At 35.4% G+C, this 14,860-nt stretch overlaps 1 protein-coding gene across 4 annotated transcripts in view; it reads left to right on the top strand.

Annotated features, from left to right (window-relative positions):
- The window catches only part of LOC124391299 (inactive N-acetylated-alpha-linked acidic dipeptidase-like protein 2), a 316,808-nt gene that overhangs the window by 283,914 nt on the left and 18,034 nt on the right, over positions 1–14,860 (top strand). Inside the window, exon 13 of one of the 4 annotated variants that reach the window (XM_046857784.1) lies at positions 804–1,100. The exons of the other annotated variants lie outside the window; for them this stretch is intronic. Within the exon in view, the coding sequence (XP_046713740.1) occupies positions 804–824 (21 nt within the window). The 3' untranslated portion in view covers positions 825–1,100. Of the gene's footprint in view, positions 1–803; positions 1,101–14,860 lie in introns of those variants that run through there. 4 annotated transcript variants of the gene reach the window in all.

Genomic DNA, 14,860 nt, shown 5'->3' with positions numbered 1-14,860 from the left:
GTCACCTGCTGATGATGTCGCGACTTGCCTATTGGCTGGATTTCACATGTGATTCAGAGTGTGGACAACGTGAGGCGTTCCCAAAGCGTTTTGACGCAGCTCGAGTTCCTGAAAGGGAACATAGCATATCAGATTCATGACTGTATGTTTTTCAGCACTTTCTTCTCTACATTCACTTCCTCTTCTCATTCTATCCCTTGGTGCAAAATAAACTTTCACTGTTTGAAAGTTGAGAGAATTTATTCACACTTTTACAGTGGACTGTTGTACCAACTTGGAGCTGCTCAACACAAGAAAGCATTGCTACCTAAAACTGATTGAGAATATGCTACCAATTTTAATACTCTGTGTGGACTTTTCCAATAGTAAAAGGGAGTGATATTATTTTGCTAACTAGAGATGCTGGTTGCCAATACAAACACCTGGAGCATTATTTAGTTTTGTTTTAACAACCTAAACAAAAATGCACACAAATAATGATAATTTTTTAGCAACACTCAGAAGCTGATGCTTGAACTTGCCTGCAAAATTCAAAAGAAAAACATTATATCTAGTAATGTAAGGCATAGCTCTTGCTATTGAATAAGTCACTTGAGCTCTTCAATACATCATAATTCTAAAAGTGCACATGCTCTTCATACCAAATCATTGAAAACATTGATTCTATGACATCCCCTTGTTAATTAAGAATTTTCAGGGCAATTTTGCCTCAGGTCTAAAAAATTGACATGACATTTTGTCTTGTCTGATTAAATCTCATCATAGAGAGATCAAGTTTCGACAAATGTAGTTTTTTTTTTAAGGAAAAATCACAGCCTGGATAGTGGGAAAGCCTAGCCTACTGCCGGTAAGCCTTACCTACTAAGGCCGAAGAAGCTTTCAGTGGCCTAGTAGGCAATACCGGAGCCTTCAGCGATGCAACACCTGGGGAGAGATAGCCAGCTAGCGTCTCTTCGACCTTGGGCACCTCCCCATAGCCGCACTCCTCAAACCCAACTATGTCCGCGTACATCGAACTTTGCGGGGAAAAGGCACGGGCCACATATGGGGTCTCGCAGGATCTGGACACCTTGGTGTGCAGGTCAGGAAAAAAACAGTAAGCCCCAGCGTGGAGACTGTGATGCGGGATGCAGGAAAGCTCATCCAGCTTGCTGGGAATGCATTACTTCTGCTTCTCTCCCGGCCAAGCTAACTCTCGCTTGGACACGGCTCGCGTCATTACCTCCAGGAGCTCCTCTAACAGCACAGGCTGTGAGGAGTCTGTGAGCTCGCTAGCTTCCAAAATTTCTCTCTCTTCGGAGGAAGAAACCTGGATCTCCACGTCGCGCACACCGGAAGAAGAAAACACCACTCATCCATCTCCATGCACTCTCCTCTAAGAGTGCTCTCCGGATGCGTTTAGTCATACGGCTACAGCACAGACAATCATCTCTCTCGAGAACCGATTGAGCATGCTCTACTCTCAAACAAACACATAGCTCATGTGTATCCCCCCCCGTAATGAAACGGGGGCAAGACAAACAAGAAGTTTGTTTGTCTTTTAGCCATGGATGCACAGATTAACACACAAAGCGCTTACCTGAACAATCAGAAGCTAATGTCGCTACCATCGCTCAGCCATTTTGTAGCTTCCTGGTTTATGCAACATCACCTGCTGATAATGTCGAGACTTGCCTATTGACCGGATTTCACATGTGATTCTGAGTGTGGACAACATGAGGCGTTCCCAAAGCATTTCGACGCAGCTCGAGTTCCTGAAAGGGAACATAGCATATCAGTTTCATGACTGTATGTTTTCCAGCACTCTCTTGTCTACATTCACTTCCTCTTCTCATTCTATCCCTTGGTGCAAAATAAACTTTCACTGTTTGAAAGTTGAGAGAATTTATTTACACTTTTACAGTGGACTGTTGTACCAACTTGGAGCTGCTCAACACAAGAAAGCATTGCTACCTAAAACTGATTGAGAATATGCTACCAATAACATACTCTGTTTGGACTTTTCCAATAGTAAGAGGGAGTGATATTATATTGCTAACTAGAGATGCTGGTTCCAATACAAACACCTGGAGCATTATTCAGTTTTGCTCTAACAACCTAAACAAAAATGCACACAAATAATGATTATCTTTTAGGCAACACTCAGAAGCTGATGCTTGAACTTGCCTGCAAAAATCAAAAGAAAATATTATATCTAGTAATGTATGGCATCGCTCATGCTACTGAATAAGTCACTTAAGCTCTTTGATACATCATAATTCTGTCTTCCTGTTTTAAAATAAAAAACATCAACATGTGAACATAATCAGATCAAAGCTCTCTAGACATTTCATGGTGGGATTTTAAGAAAACAATAATTTGCTCAGTTACACAGTCTTAATTTTAATTAAATTTTAATTTATAGAAACAAAAAGATCTTGAAGACCCAAGGAGCTATTTAAGTTTTCAAACCAGTCACTGAAGCAATCATTGTGCCACCCAATCGCCTCCACCTCCAACCCGACACACACCACTGGCAGAACAGGGAGAGTTTATCACAGCCTAATATATAACATGACGAGGTGTCATGGAGTAATTTTCCCTGACACTTCGGGGTTTAACTCCGTGTTTTGATGGCGGACTCTCCGACGTGCTCCTTTATCACCTGGCTCGCCCAACTGGCATCTCATTGTATGAGAGCTGACACGGCCCTGTCTGACACGCATTGTAATGGAGGAGTGTAATTTGTCCACAGATCGGAGGCTGTCCAGGCATCTCGCGCTTGACTTCGTGTGTTCGTCCCAAGCGTGGCGAGGCCTCCCACCTCATCCATCACTGCTGGTGATTAAAAAGCCCTCTTGCTCTTCTGTTCAAAAATGGAAAACGTAAAATCTAGACAGGATGACTTAAGGGAACTACCCTGTTTTTTTTTTGTTTTTTTTAAAGATAAATTGTATTTTTTTTATGTCTTTGTCACAAGTGCTATCAGTTTATTTTAGTATACTCTGCCATCAGGATTTGAGGGAATTAGGAAATCAATGCACTTAAACAATCTCTGACAATTGATTAAAGGACACTAATAAAAGTAGCAGAAACATTGTATAATGAATCATTTGGGTGAAATTCATGCTTATTTGATATATTGGTTAATAAATTGGGGGTTTGCATATTTTTCTTTTCCCAAGTGCTTTCACTGGAGTGCATTACTGTACTGTATGTTTTTACTGTGTGATGTTTTAATCAAATCTGGTGCTGCATTTTAATTGCATTGAAAATATTTCACCCAGCAATTTCAGCCATAAGTGATAACAGTCGGGTTCCTTTGTTAGATTCTTAAAAAATAAACAAAGGCTTCTTTTCTCACTCACAATGTCCCATCATTTTCCATTTTAATAAAAAAGACAACACAGAAATATTGGAGACAAGTGCCAGCTTTTCAGAATACAATACAGGTATATACCATGGTTGCACTGGTATATAACAAGTTTTACAATGTTGAAGACACATTTGTATAGGATATCTTATGCGGTAGCATAATTTTTTTTTTCTTCATCGGAAAAGACCCAATTCTGTTTCACTATGACAGTGCCCCTGTGCACAAAGTGATCCCCATGAAAATATGGTGTACATTGGTTAGATTAATAGATCTTGAATGGCATACAGTAGCCACAATGTAGCTTTAGCCTCAATTCTATTGAACACCTTGGTTATGAATTAAAGCAGTGACTGCTTCCAGGCTTAATCACCCTACATCACTACCTGACTTTACTAATTCCCTTGGGCTGAATGAGCACAAATCTCCAAAAGCACTTTAAAGTCTAGTGGAACATCTTGCCAGAAGAGAGGAAATTACTATAACAGCAAATTACAAGCAAATGGATTGGGAATGTTCTAAAAAACCCATGAAAATCTTATTGTATGCAGTCTATATCTGTGTGTGTGTGTGTGTATATATATATATATATATATATATATATATATATATATATATACACACACACACACACACACACACACACACACAAAATATATATATAAAACCCTAGATTTTTTTTTCTTTTCAGTGAACTACACATGGTAATGATGTTGCACAAGAATGAGTCAAAGTAGCCTGCCAGTGTTTTTAAGAGTATATGAATATTTAAGCGCTTCACGCCAAGTGGTAAAAATGCTTCTATTCTTTTACTGCCTTACACAAAAATAACCCAAATGATCCTGTTATTTGTAACATTAACATTTTTATTTTAATATGGTGCATGCTACTTTTTTGACTCCATAAAGCATATAGAAATACAAGATGGCATTCCATTATTAAGGAACGACAGCAGTAGAGAAATTGCAGAAGAGTCTTGGCTGTACACGTATGGCTTGAGGGCTTCAACAGTTGTCAGCATATTAAGCTTATTGCTGTTGACAGCCAAGCTTGGATTTAGCCTTGTTTACAGCTGGATTGCAGGAAATCACGTTTTTGTTTATTGTTTTTCCTGCTAAACCAAATCTCATTTTTAACCCTTTTCTTTTTCCTTTTTTGTTATCATCAAAGTCATGTATTATTCATCAAAACAGTATAATTCAATGAGGGGTAATGATTTGTGAATGTATTTGTTTGTTAATTTAATTATTTAATTTCCCCTTGTATGGTATAAACATTACTCATAAACATGTAAACTTTGAACATGTCTTTGCTTTCTTGCTAGTCTACATTAGACCATGTTCAGCTTTGTGAAGTCCTGTTAAAACCCAATTAGGGGATAATTAAAATAAATTTAGGATAAAATGATACTGTGTAGTATTAAAATGATTTAAATTAAACTTGCTTGAAGATGTACACAAATACAATCATGACTGTAGAATATTGATATAGATAGATAGATAGATAGATAGATAGATAGATAGATAGATAGATAGATAGATAGATGATCCGATAGATGCTGAAATGCTGTAATCATAGTACTTGATGCTGGTTCTGAATTTTACCATCTGCTGCACTACACACATTTTCACCAAATTATTAACATGCTTATACCAGTCTGGTTAATTAGCATGCAGAAATGATATAAAAGAATGATATAATCAGGCACACCTTGGCACTGAACCAACTGAATAAAACTGCAGAACAAACCTGTTATATAATCTTCCTGGTAGCAAAGCGTGCATGTTGAGAAAAAAAAATAAAGCCGCTAGCCAGACTTAAATCACAAAATTTATGTGTGATGAGAAGAGAAAACCCCATATTTCATAACCAAATAAGTTGCTGATATTTTGTTGAGATCTTTGTCATGCTCATATGATGTGCTACACACACACAGAAACACACACACAGACACACACATTATATATATATATATATATACAGTGGAACCTCGGGTTACGAACGCCCCGGCATACGTATAATTGAGGTTACAAATCGCAGTTCATCAAAATTTTGCCCCTGGTTACGAACAATATATCGGGATACGAACGTCGCTCACCAAAAAATCGCAGGCAAGTTGGTTGTTTTTGCTCTATCCACGCAGCTCGTCACATCAGTTAGCGTCCTGTGTCCCTAGCGAGAGCATCGTGTTACTTATCCGCTTGAACTTTTCCCGGCAGCAGCGTAACAATTCGTTAGTTGATGCTCGTGGAATGATGAGATGGACAACATTAGCCGATGCATAACCACTTTACTTGTTTTTATGAAGATAGATTAGCAGGGTTACAGTCTTTTCCAAGTACAATACCCATAATGAATTTCACTCTGGACTTCAATACCAACTGATAGTAGCCTTAAAGAAACAGCTCTCATTTTCCTCTAATGCAACAATTGTCTCAGCGTTCGTGTTAATAACACTGTCTTTAATATTCTATAATATAATATATAATAATATATAATAATATAATATAATAAGATTCTCCTTCCAAACAATAACTCTCCCTCCTCCCCTTCTACGAACGTCGTCTCCTGCAGCGAGTCTTCTCAAAGGAAAGTACCCGTAAAGATCTTTTCCTCTTTTGTATGTTTTTATGTGGTATGATTTTAATATAACATGTTAAAAGTAAATAATATTAGTGAATATTGGCTTTATTTTTATTTAAGTAATATTTTTGGTTGTCCAGAACGAATTACCGAAGTTTCTGTTCATTATTATGGGGAAATTTGTATCGGGATACGAACTTTTCAGGTTACGAATAAAGTACCGAACGAATTAAATTGTAACCGAGGTTCCACTGTATATATATATATATATATATATATATATATATATATATATATATATATATATAATAATAATGATAATTATTATTATATATATTTTTTTATTATAATGTCATCAACTTATTTTTATTTTTTTGTTCTAGCCATGTATTTTTCTTGGCCTGATATGGGGAGTGAATGCTTTTACTTTTACTTATCTCATTAGTTAGGTAATGAATTTATGATTTGTTCAACTGCTTTATGAATGTGACTGCCATCTACGCAGTAAGCAACGGTCTAGGGAGTTGCCAATAAATAGCTTCAAACAGGAATAATTAAAGCATTTTAGAAATGACACTTTTCTTCCTACCTGTCCATCCACTGCTGGCATGGATTTTGGCAGCTAGCTACATCATCTCTGAATGAAGTCACTGAGCACAATGGCCTTCTCATGACACTTGGAGTTTTGTCACCAGACCATATGGTTCTCACAAAAGCACAAAGTACATTTGATCCGTTTAATGCCTGACTCCTCTGGCAAGAGGCAAAGAGGAGATCGATAGCAATTCTGCGATTTGACAGAAAAATTCTGTGCTCACTGAATTTTAACATGTACAACAAATGTTTTTGCAGATATGTATATATATATATATATATATATATATATATATATATATATATATATATATATATATATATATATATATATATATATATATATATATATATATATATATTTATATATATATATATAGTTTTTGTTGTACATTTGTTGTTTTTGCCCCAATATATATTGTGAGTTTTGCCAAATAGTTTGTCTGGCTAGTCATGTTTAGATTTTATCTTCAATCTTTTATTATTGATGTTTATTCAGTAGTTTAAGTCTTTTGCTTTTGAATCACTGAAATTTAAGAGGAATTTTACAGTAATTTAGATGTTTTTTGCATTTGTTTTTCTAAAACCTGTATATATATTTCAGCATTGATGGGGTCAGTAATTGCACCCTATACTATACTACCCTATACTATTATACTCTTTAGTCTAAAAGTTTCTGCGTCCATGGTAGAATTTCATATTTCAATTTGTCTAATTACAGAACAGTTTTTTTACTTTACCCATAGATGGCAGCATTTCTAGATCATATTCACATATGTCTTCTTCTTTGCATGATAGAGCTTTAACCTGCATTTGTGAGTTCGCAGAAAATGATTCCTGGTAGTGTTTCTAAATCAATGCAGTGATTTCCATTACAGAATCATGCCTATATTTATAGAAGTGCCACCCTATTAATTCTATTAACTCCTTCATTACAGTCATATTTTATACTTTAAGGGTAAAATATGCTGGCAATCTGTTTTAGTGTTAGTGTATTTACTCAGCCTTAGTGTATTAACAAATGAAAAAATACATATTTTAGGTCCAAATTGATATTATTTTTATTCTCAAAATACGATCCTCCTAGTGAGCAGTGTGCAGATGTGTAAATATAGCAATATACACTTACTGACCACTTTATTAGGAACACCTTAAGACTAGCACATTCAAGCAACTTTATGGTCAGACATCAGATGTGGCAGCAGTGCACAGCATGCACTAAAGTCTACACAAAATGTTGTGGGAAATAAAAACATCAGAGATCAAAAGTTCTTTAGGAGTAATGTTGAGAGAGAGAGAGGTCAGAGGAGAAAAGCTACACTGGATTGAGCTGACAGAAGGGTTATTATAACTCAAATAAACAGAAACAGCATGTCTGAATGCACAAAAATGTCAGTTCCTGAGGTGGATCCTGAGATCCTGAGATGGGCTACAACAGCAGAAGACAAAATTAGCCTCGGGATGTTTAGGCAGTCACCAGAACTGTGCAAATCCTTAAATTTCCAATTTGGATCTTTTAAAATGGAGATGATAAACACAATTTTTTTTTTTTTTTTTTGACATTTGACAGTTGACAAGAGTTGAAATGCAATATATTTGTAAGTCACTATGATAAACAATATAATGTTCATTAAAATCATTCTCTATATGAGATGTTTCACAGATGAGTGTTTAACTCTTTGGGGAATCAGCAGAACAGTTTTTCTACCGGCTGTAGCACCATATTTACTGCACTTCTTCTATCAGAACTGTTTTGAAGATTTTCAGACCAAACACCTGCGCTGTCACAAAACATATGCAATGCCTTGATTAGCGTTTAATAATCAGAAAAACAGGCCTGTGTTGTGGAAAACGGCAGGCTTGCAAGTTTTCATGACACTTTAGAATGAGAAGCTTAATTGATTCTTGCATTTGCCAGATGCTTGTCATCCTTTTATGCCAATCTCTTCCTTCAGTATATCAACTGTTAATTTCTATTTCCACATTTGTTAAAAATGTAAAAGTAAATTTGATGCTATCGGTGAAGGTAAATTAATCTCATTGCTTGACAGTCAGAACAATGGCAGCATTAATCAGTGTATTTTGATTAAACACTTAATGGTGATGTAAATATGAAGATTTAAAGTCATCTTGCCTTGAGTATGAATCATAACTAATGGATGGATATTTAACATTTAATTCATAAGGTTGGAAATATAATCATTAATATAATATAATATAATTTTGTTATATTATATTATAATATATATATATATATATATATATATATATATATATATATATATATATATATATATATATATATATATATAATATATATATATATAAATATAACAAAATTTTATTATATTATATTAATGATTATATTTCAACCTTATGAATTAAATTAATTCATAAGGTTGGAAATATAATCATTAATATAATATAATATAATTTTGTGATTTTAGACTTTTAGCCACCACTTTAGTACTCTCAACTTAGTAATGATATATGTAGGCATAATAATCTTTATAGTATAACTCTTAGAAAACCATACTGTTAGAAATCAAAATGCTGCTTTGTAGGTATTATTCTATCTATATAATTCCATTTCTAAATATTTTTATTATTTTTCCATCTATTTTATGTTACAGGTTGAAATGGAGTATTTTTGGCTTAATGTTGGTGTTTTCTTTTTATTTACTTGCTAAAGTTATCTATTCCTACATCTTAATAAACCAAACTCAGGCTTCTGGAACATGTTCTATATTTGCAGCATGCCCAATAAATGAAGTAAGTCATACAGCTGAGTGTTAACTATTTTTTACCAGATAATTTTAAATTAAAAATAGGGTCTCTCTAAAACATTCTGACCAGGATGTTAAAAGCGAGGCATAATAATCTGACAAATTTGTTTAAGCACGTTTTTTAGGTTCTAGTGTCATGATTAGCAATTTTTGTTGTATTTTTTTAAATTTTATTTTTTCAGATGTCTTTTGTTGTTAAGTATTATTAAGGAATGTGCATGCTCAGCTCACTAGCAACTCTTTACAACATCAAAGTTAAACTTTTTTTAAAGTTAAAACTTTTTTATTTTATTTTATTTTTTTCATTTGTTGCATATGCTTTTTGTTTCTTATTATATAATCTCCAACCTTTTTTTTTTGCATCCTAAATATTTACAAACAACTTACAAATTGTGCTTGTGCATACATGTTTTGGAGTCTAACCACCATCTTTTTCTTTTTTGATATGCCTCTGGTGAATGGTCTTTAGAATAAATAAGCCACTTATGAAACTTTTTCCTTTTTTAAGTTTTCAATATGAAATCAGTAGCATTTATATTATTAGTTGCCTTTCTTTCCTTTTTTGTGAAGTATTATTCTAGCCACAGTTAGACATCGATTTAATTCACAAATGCTTTCAAGTATATCGTGCTGCTGATGCTTCTTCCTCTGATGTTTTAACCTTAAAATATAAAACACTTGCTTTGAAAGTACATTTACTTCCAATGGAGGCTGCAAGATTTCAATACGAACATGAAAAACTACCTTCTTTAAAGACATTCGTGAATTGAGTGTCGTAGACATGTTGATACCTGTGTGAAAGAGTTCAGTAAAACACATTAAACTTTATTGTGCCACAACAAACTGTAAGATGTGTGTTAAGTGCACTTAAATGTCCAAATTAACTACTTAAAATATACCATAGCAGATTAATTTAGGTTGATTTGACATGAATGTTGGATTATATGTAGAACTTACTGTGTGTGGTTAGTTTATTGGGTTCTGCAGGTCTTGATCAACCGATCCAAATCTGTTTATGTCTAGATAAGCTATTTGAATACATTTTAATTATTAGAAAAAAAGACACCAACATTTTATTGAGATTTCTGTGGTCCCCCGGAATTTGCAGAGGTTACTTTTTAAGTTCCAAAAATCTGTGAATTTAAACTTCATTGTCTGCCACTTCTGGGAAGATTTTGGAATGTGCTTGTAAAAATGTCGTGTTCATTCAGCCATAAGTGTGTTAGTAAAGTCCCGTACTGATGTAGGGTGAGAAGCCCTGGGGTACAGTCAGTGTTCCAATACATTGAAAGGTGTTCAGTACGGTTGAATTCAGAGTTCCACTTCAGGAACTCGAGCTGTGTCAGAAATGCTTTAGCAGGCTACAATAATACACCACTGCCCAAAACTGTGGTCCCAGAGGGGGTGCAGCTCCTAGCCGCTGATCTCTTCACCATGGTAGAGATCATTCTTTAATTCAGAGCTTCCACCATGAGGTGGTGCCTGTTCACTGCATAGTGTAAACAACACCGCTTAGATCCAGTTAACGGCCCAGTCGGTTCAGTGTGGAAATTCCTTCAAAGAACAGTTTGCCAAAATGTTGGCTCCTACCACCGTAAAGGTTTATGAGTCCGCCATTGCGGCCTGTTATACCCCTCTTGCGGGGGTTGCTGGGTAAAAACCTGTTGGGTAAACGCTTTCTCCATGGCACCTGGGGGCTGAGGCCTCTGGTACGACCTAGAGTGCCTGCAGGGACTTGGCCATTGTGTTGGAGGCTCTGTAGGAGACTCCCTTTAAACCGCTGACCGAGGTACCTGTGAGGTTCCTCACAGGTTAAGACTGTGTTCTACTTGGCCATCTCCTCTTTCAAGAGAGTGGGGGATCTTCAATTAAAGATTCTTGACTTGATTCAGGCCCTCTCTGTGGCCCAGTCATTCCTGGAGTTCACTTCAGGCTTGGCCAGTGCCTTGGTTACCATTGGTAACCATGGTTTCCCGAGGGAACGGACGCTGCATCTCTATGCCACACTGCTTGCATCCCTGCAGCGTTTACTTTCCTTTTCAAAAGCTGGCGCTGGTTTCACTCCATGTGCTTTTAAGCTTCCTGGCCGTGCTTTCTGTAAGACTGATTATACACATGATTTAGAGCGTGGACAAAGTAGCGCCGTTCCTAAAGTGTTTCTGACGCAGCGACTCGTTCCATGGTTGCATACGTAACTACGTAACGTAAATATATAAAAGGTATGCATCAGTCATAAATACATTTCTAAAACATTAATAGGTTATATAATAGGTTATCTTCACAGAATGCTAATATAAAAATGAATTTCCTGTAACATATAAGCTCCTTCCATTTTTGTGTTTCTGTACGTTTACATTTTAGATGCACTCTGCTTACCAGTATATTGATCTGGTTGGTTTAACTGTGTTTTCTCCTGGCCAGTTCACTTTAAACCAACCTACAAACTGTAAAAATCCACTGCATAAAATATGCAACACACCCAAACCCCAGTAGTGTGTTCTTTTGTGTGTTCCACACAGCATGTCTTAGTGATGGCCTTCAAAAAAATTAATAAATAACTTGACAGAGCAAACAAATCTGCTTGGCATACACAAGCCTGGTGTAAGGCTGAGGGTGTCTATGCCTCTCTCTGCTTGTTACCTGGTGTTCATTACTCTATCGGCATGGCTAAGCTTCTCCGAGAGAGCCCTCTGCTGTCAGGAAGAACTTGACGCTTAAAATTTGATTACTTTCGTTCCCTTTTCTTTACCTACATTACACAGTATAATTATAGATAATATTTTTATTTTAAAATAAAAACATAAAATAGCACTTCTTCCTTTACCACTATTCACTTCAATTACTATTACCATACCCACTGCATTGATACTACTAAGTATAACATAAGTATATCATAAATAGCAATGCTACACTAGCAATGCTACACTATTTTTAATAATAAGACGAATATGAAATTTGTAATAATAGAAGTACCATATATATACCGTAATTTCCGGACTATAAAGTGCGCCCATATATAAGCCTCATCCACTGAATTTTACAAATATTTTTATTTTGAACATAAATAAGCCGCACCTGTCTATAAGCCGTCTATAATGTCTACACTAATGAACTTTACACAGGCTTTAACGAAAGACATGTTACACACGGTGTAACGGGTGATATATGTTGCGCTTCCTTTAGGAGCATAGCGGTATTTCGGGAATAGCCTGGCACTGCATTTTTCCGCTATTACTGCGTGTGTTCAAGACTAGGATTATGTCCTTATTATTTTCTGATGCTCATTTCTAAGTTTCTTAAACCTTAATGCTGTTGCCAAGAAAAATAAAAAAGCACGAGTTTTGGAAACCTGTCTGTGCTTATATGATTTCTGTTGCAACTGGAGTTAGCGAGCTCTCCCATGACCCTGACTCAACGCGTTACAACGGCTTGTATCTAAACAGTAGCCTACCAAGTAAGTCATTGTTCACTGTCTTCCTCCTTCCTTTCACAACTATTTCTCTCGGGAGTTTATCTTTTGGCATCGTCGTGCGTTTAAAAAAACATTTTTTTCTCCTGATGCCGTGCAGCTCAGAACACATGTGAGGTGTGTTTTTTCGTTTCCGTTAGGAAATTTCATTGGTCTAATGTTATGGGGTTCAGTATTTTGGCTTGAATTTTGGGAAACCGGGAAAAATCAAGGAAAAATTCATAAATAAGCCGCTTCGTTGTTTAAGCCGCTGGGTTCAAAACGTGGGAACAAAGTAGCGGCTTATAGTCTGAAAAATACGGTTAATAATAGTACTTCTATTATTACACTACAGTATTGCAAACTGTATTGTATTTAGAATATTTGACACGATATGCACAAGAAAGAAAATGCTCAGTCATTATTTGATTTTTTTTTAGCTGTTTTTAACAAACCTTTTTAGGATCTAGGTTTTTGCCTCTGTGTGTACTACTATAAACTCAAAGTACTAAGTAAGAGATGAAGTGAAATGTTTGACAGTTTTATTTGTTAAGCAGGGAAGTGTGGTACAAACAGTACTTGACTTAACAAGTATTAACAAGAAACTATCAAGTACCAAGTCATACAGAAACAAGATTACACTGTACAGGCAAATACAATTCTGTATTTTCAACATTGTCCTTGACATTTTTTAGGAAGCCATACTGACAATTGTTTAAATGTACAACATACCTAAAAATGTAACACAATCTTACAAGGAAAAAAAAACGTAAGAAGAACAAGTTTCTGTCCATCACCACAACAGCAGATAACACAAGATGAAAGCTCATGTAAAAACATTTGGCATAGTTCTATCGGCTTAATTCTGCTGCCTCTCACACATTATGTGTCTTCAACCTTCCACCTTCTCAAAAGCAAGAGCTTGAAAGCTACACCTAAAATAATGGCAACTAAATAAGTAATCACATGCTTTTCTCATGCTTCACATATTTTTGGCACTGATGAATATTATTCATGGTATTATTACTCACTCTGCTCCAATCAGCAGCCAAATCTTTGCCCAGTAATTGATTCCCCGCTAGTCCAACTAGCTCTGCAAGAGATTTAATAATCCACAGAAGATTTGCATCTGCAGGACACAAGGCAAAGTAGAAAATATGCTGCCTGCTGTCTTAATGGTACCATATTGTCAGCAGCAGCATGGCTAAGATCAAATAAATAATACCATGTGTTCTTTCATACTTTATACCTGGGCCTATATTCACTTTCAGTAGTGATTTATGTGTTTCAAGGCACCAGCAATGCTAGCAGTCTAATGCAGACATATTAGCTGGCAATCCAGTTTTGTTTGTGATCCTTTGAATAAAGCCTGGTTCAAAACGTCCTTTAGCAACCAAGACCTTTTTCATTGACTAAAAGCAGTTATAACAAATAAAGGTAATGACAGTTAATAAGTGATTCCAAATATGGCTAAATGCATTGCAACATTCCTGTATTTGAGTAAAAATACAAATCTTATGCTTAAGTTTTACTAATTTAAAAGTAAAATTAAACATTTCCCCTTGAGAAAAAAAAAACGCAAGTGTCTGCTTTTGAATGTTCTTATTCAACACAATTTATGTATTCATGTCAAAGTATTGAGAATGGCATGTTTTTGGAGTAAAATGTCAAATATTACAACTTAAAATATAGTGAAAGTAAAAGTTTCACAAAAATAAAAATATTGTGATGAACAGAAAAACTTGAACTTTTATATAATTTGAACAATGTGGTAAAAACAACCCTACATACTGCCCACTACTGCTATTTAACCCATATTCAAGTTCAAATATATTGTTTCTTTATTTTCATATTGCCCAGTGAGTCTAAACATTTTACCATTTAAACCAAATGACCATTTAACTATTTTGAAAAGCTTTCTTTTTCAGACAATAGCTACATTTTGATCTCTATTGTGCAATAAGACTTAAATAACTGGGTAGGAAATTTTGGACAAAATGTCATTAGGGAAGATTAAAATATAGTTTGTTGTTACTAAATAAATGTACTAATCTTCTTCTTCTTCTTCTTAATGGGCTTCTCTCATTGGGGGTTGCC

Source organism: Silurus meridionalis, chromosome 9, assembly GCF_014805685.1.
Source record: "Silurus meridionalis isolate SWU-2019-XX chromosome 9, ASM1480568v1, whole genome shotgun sequence".
NCBI classification, from domain to species: Eukaryota; Metazoa; Chordata; class Actinopteri; order Siluriformes; family Siluridae; genus Silurus; species Silurus meridionalis.
The sequence above is the reverse complement of the archived record's forward strand: the minus strand, read 5'-3'. Positions and strand labels throughout refer to the sequence as shown.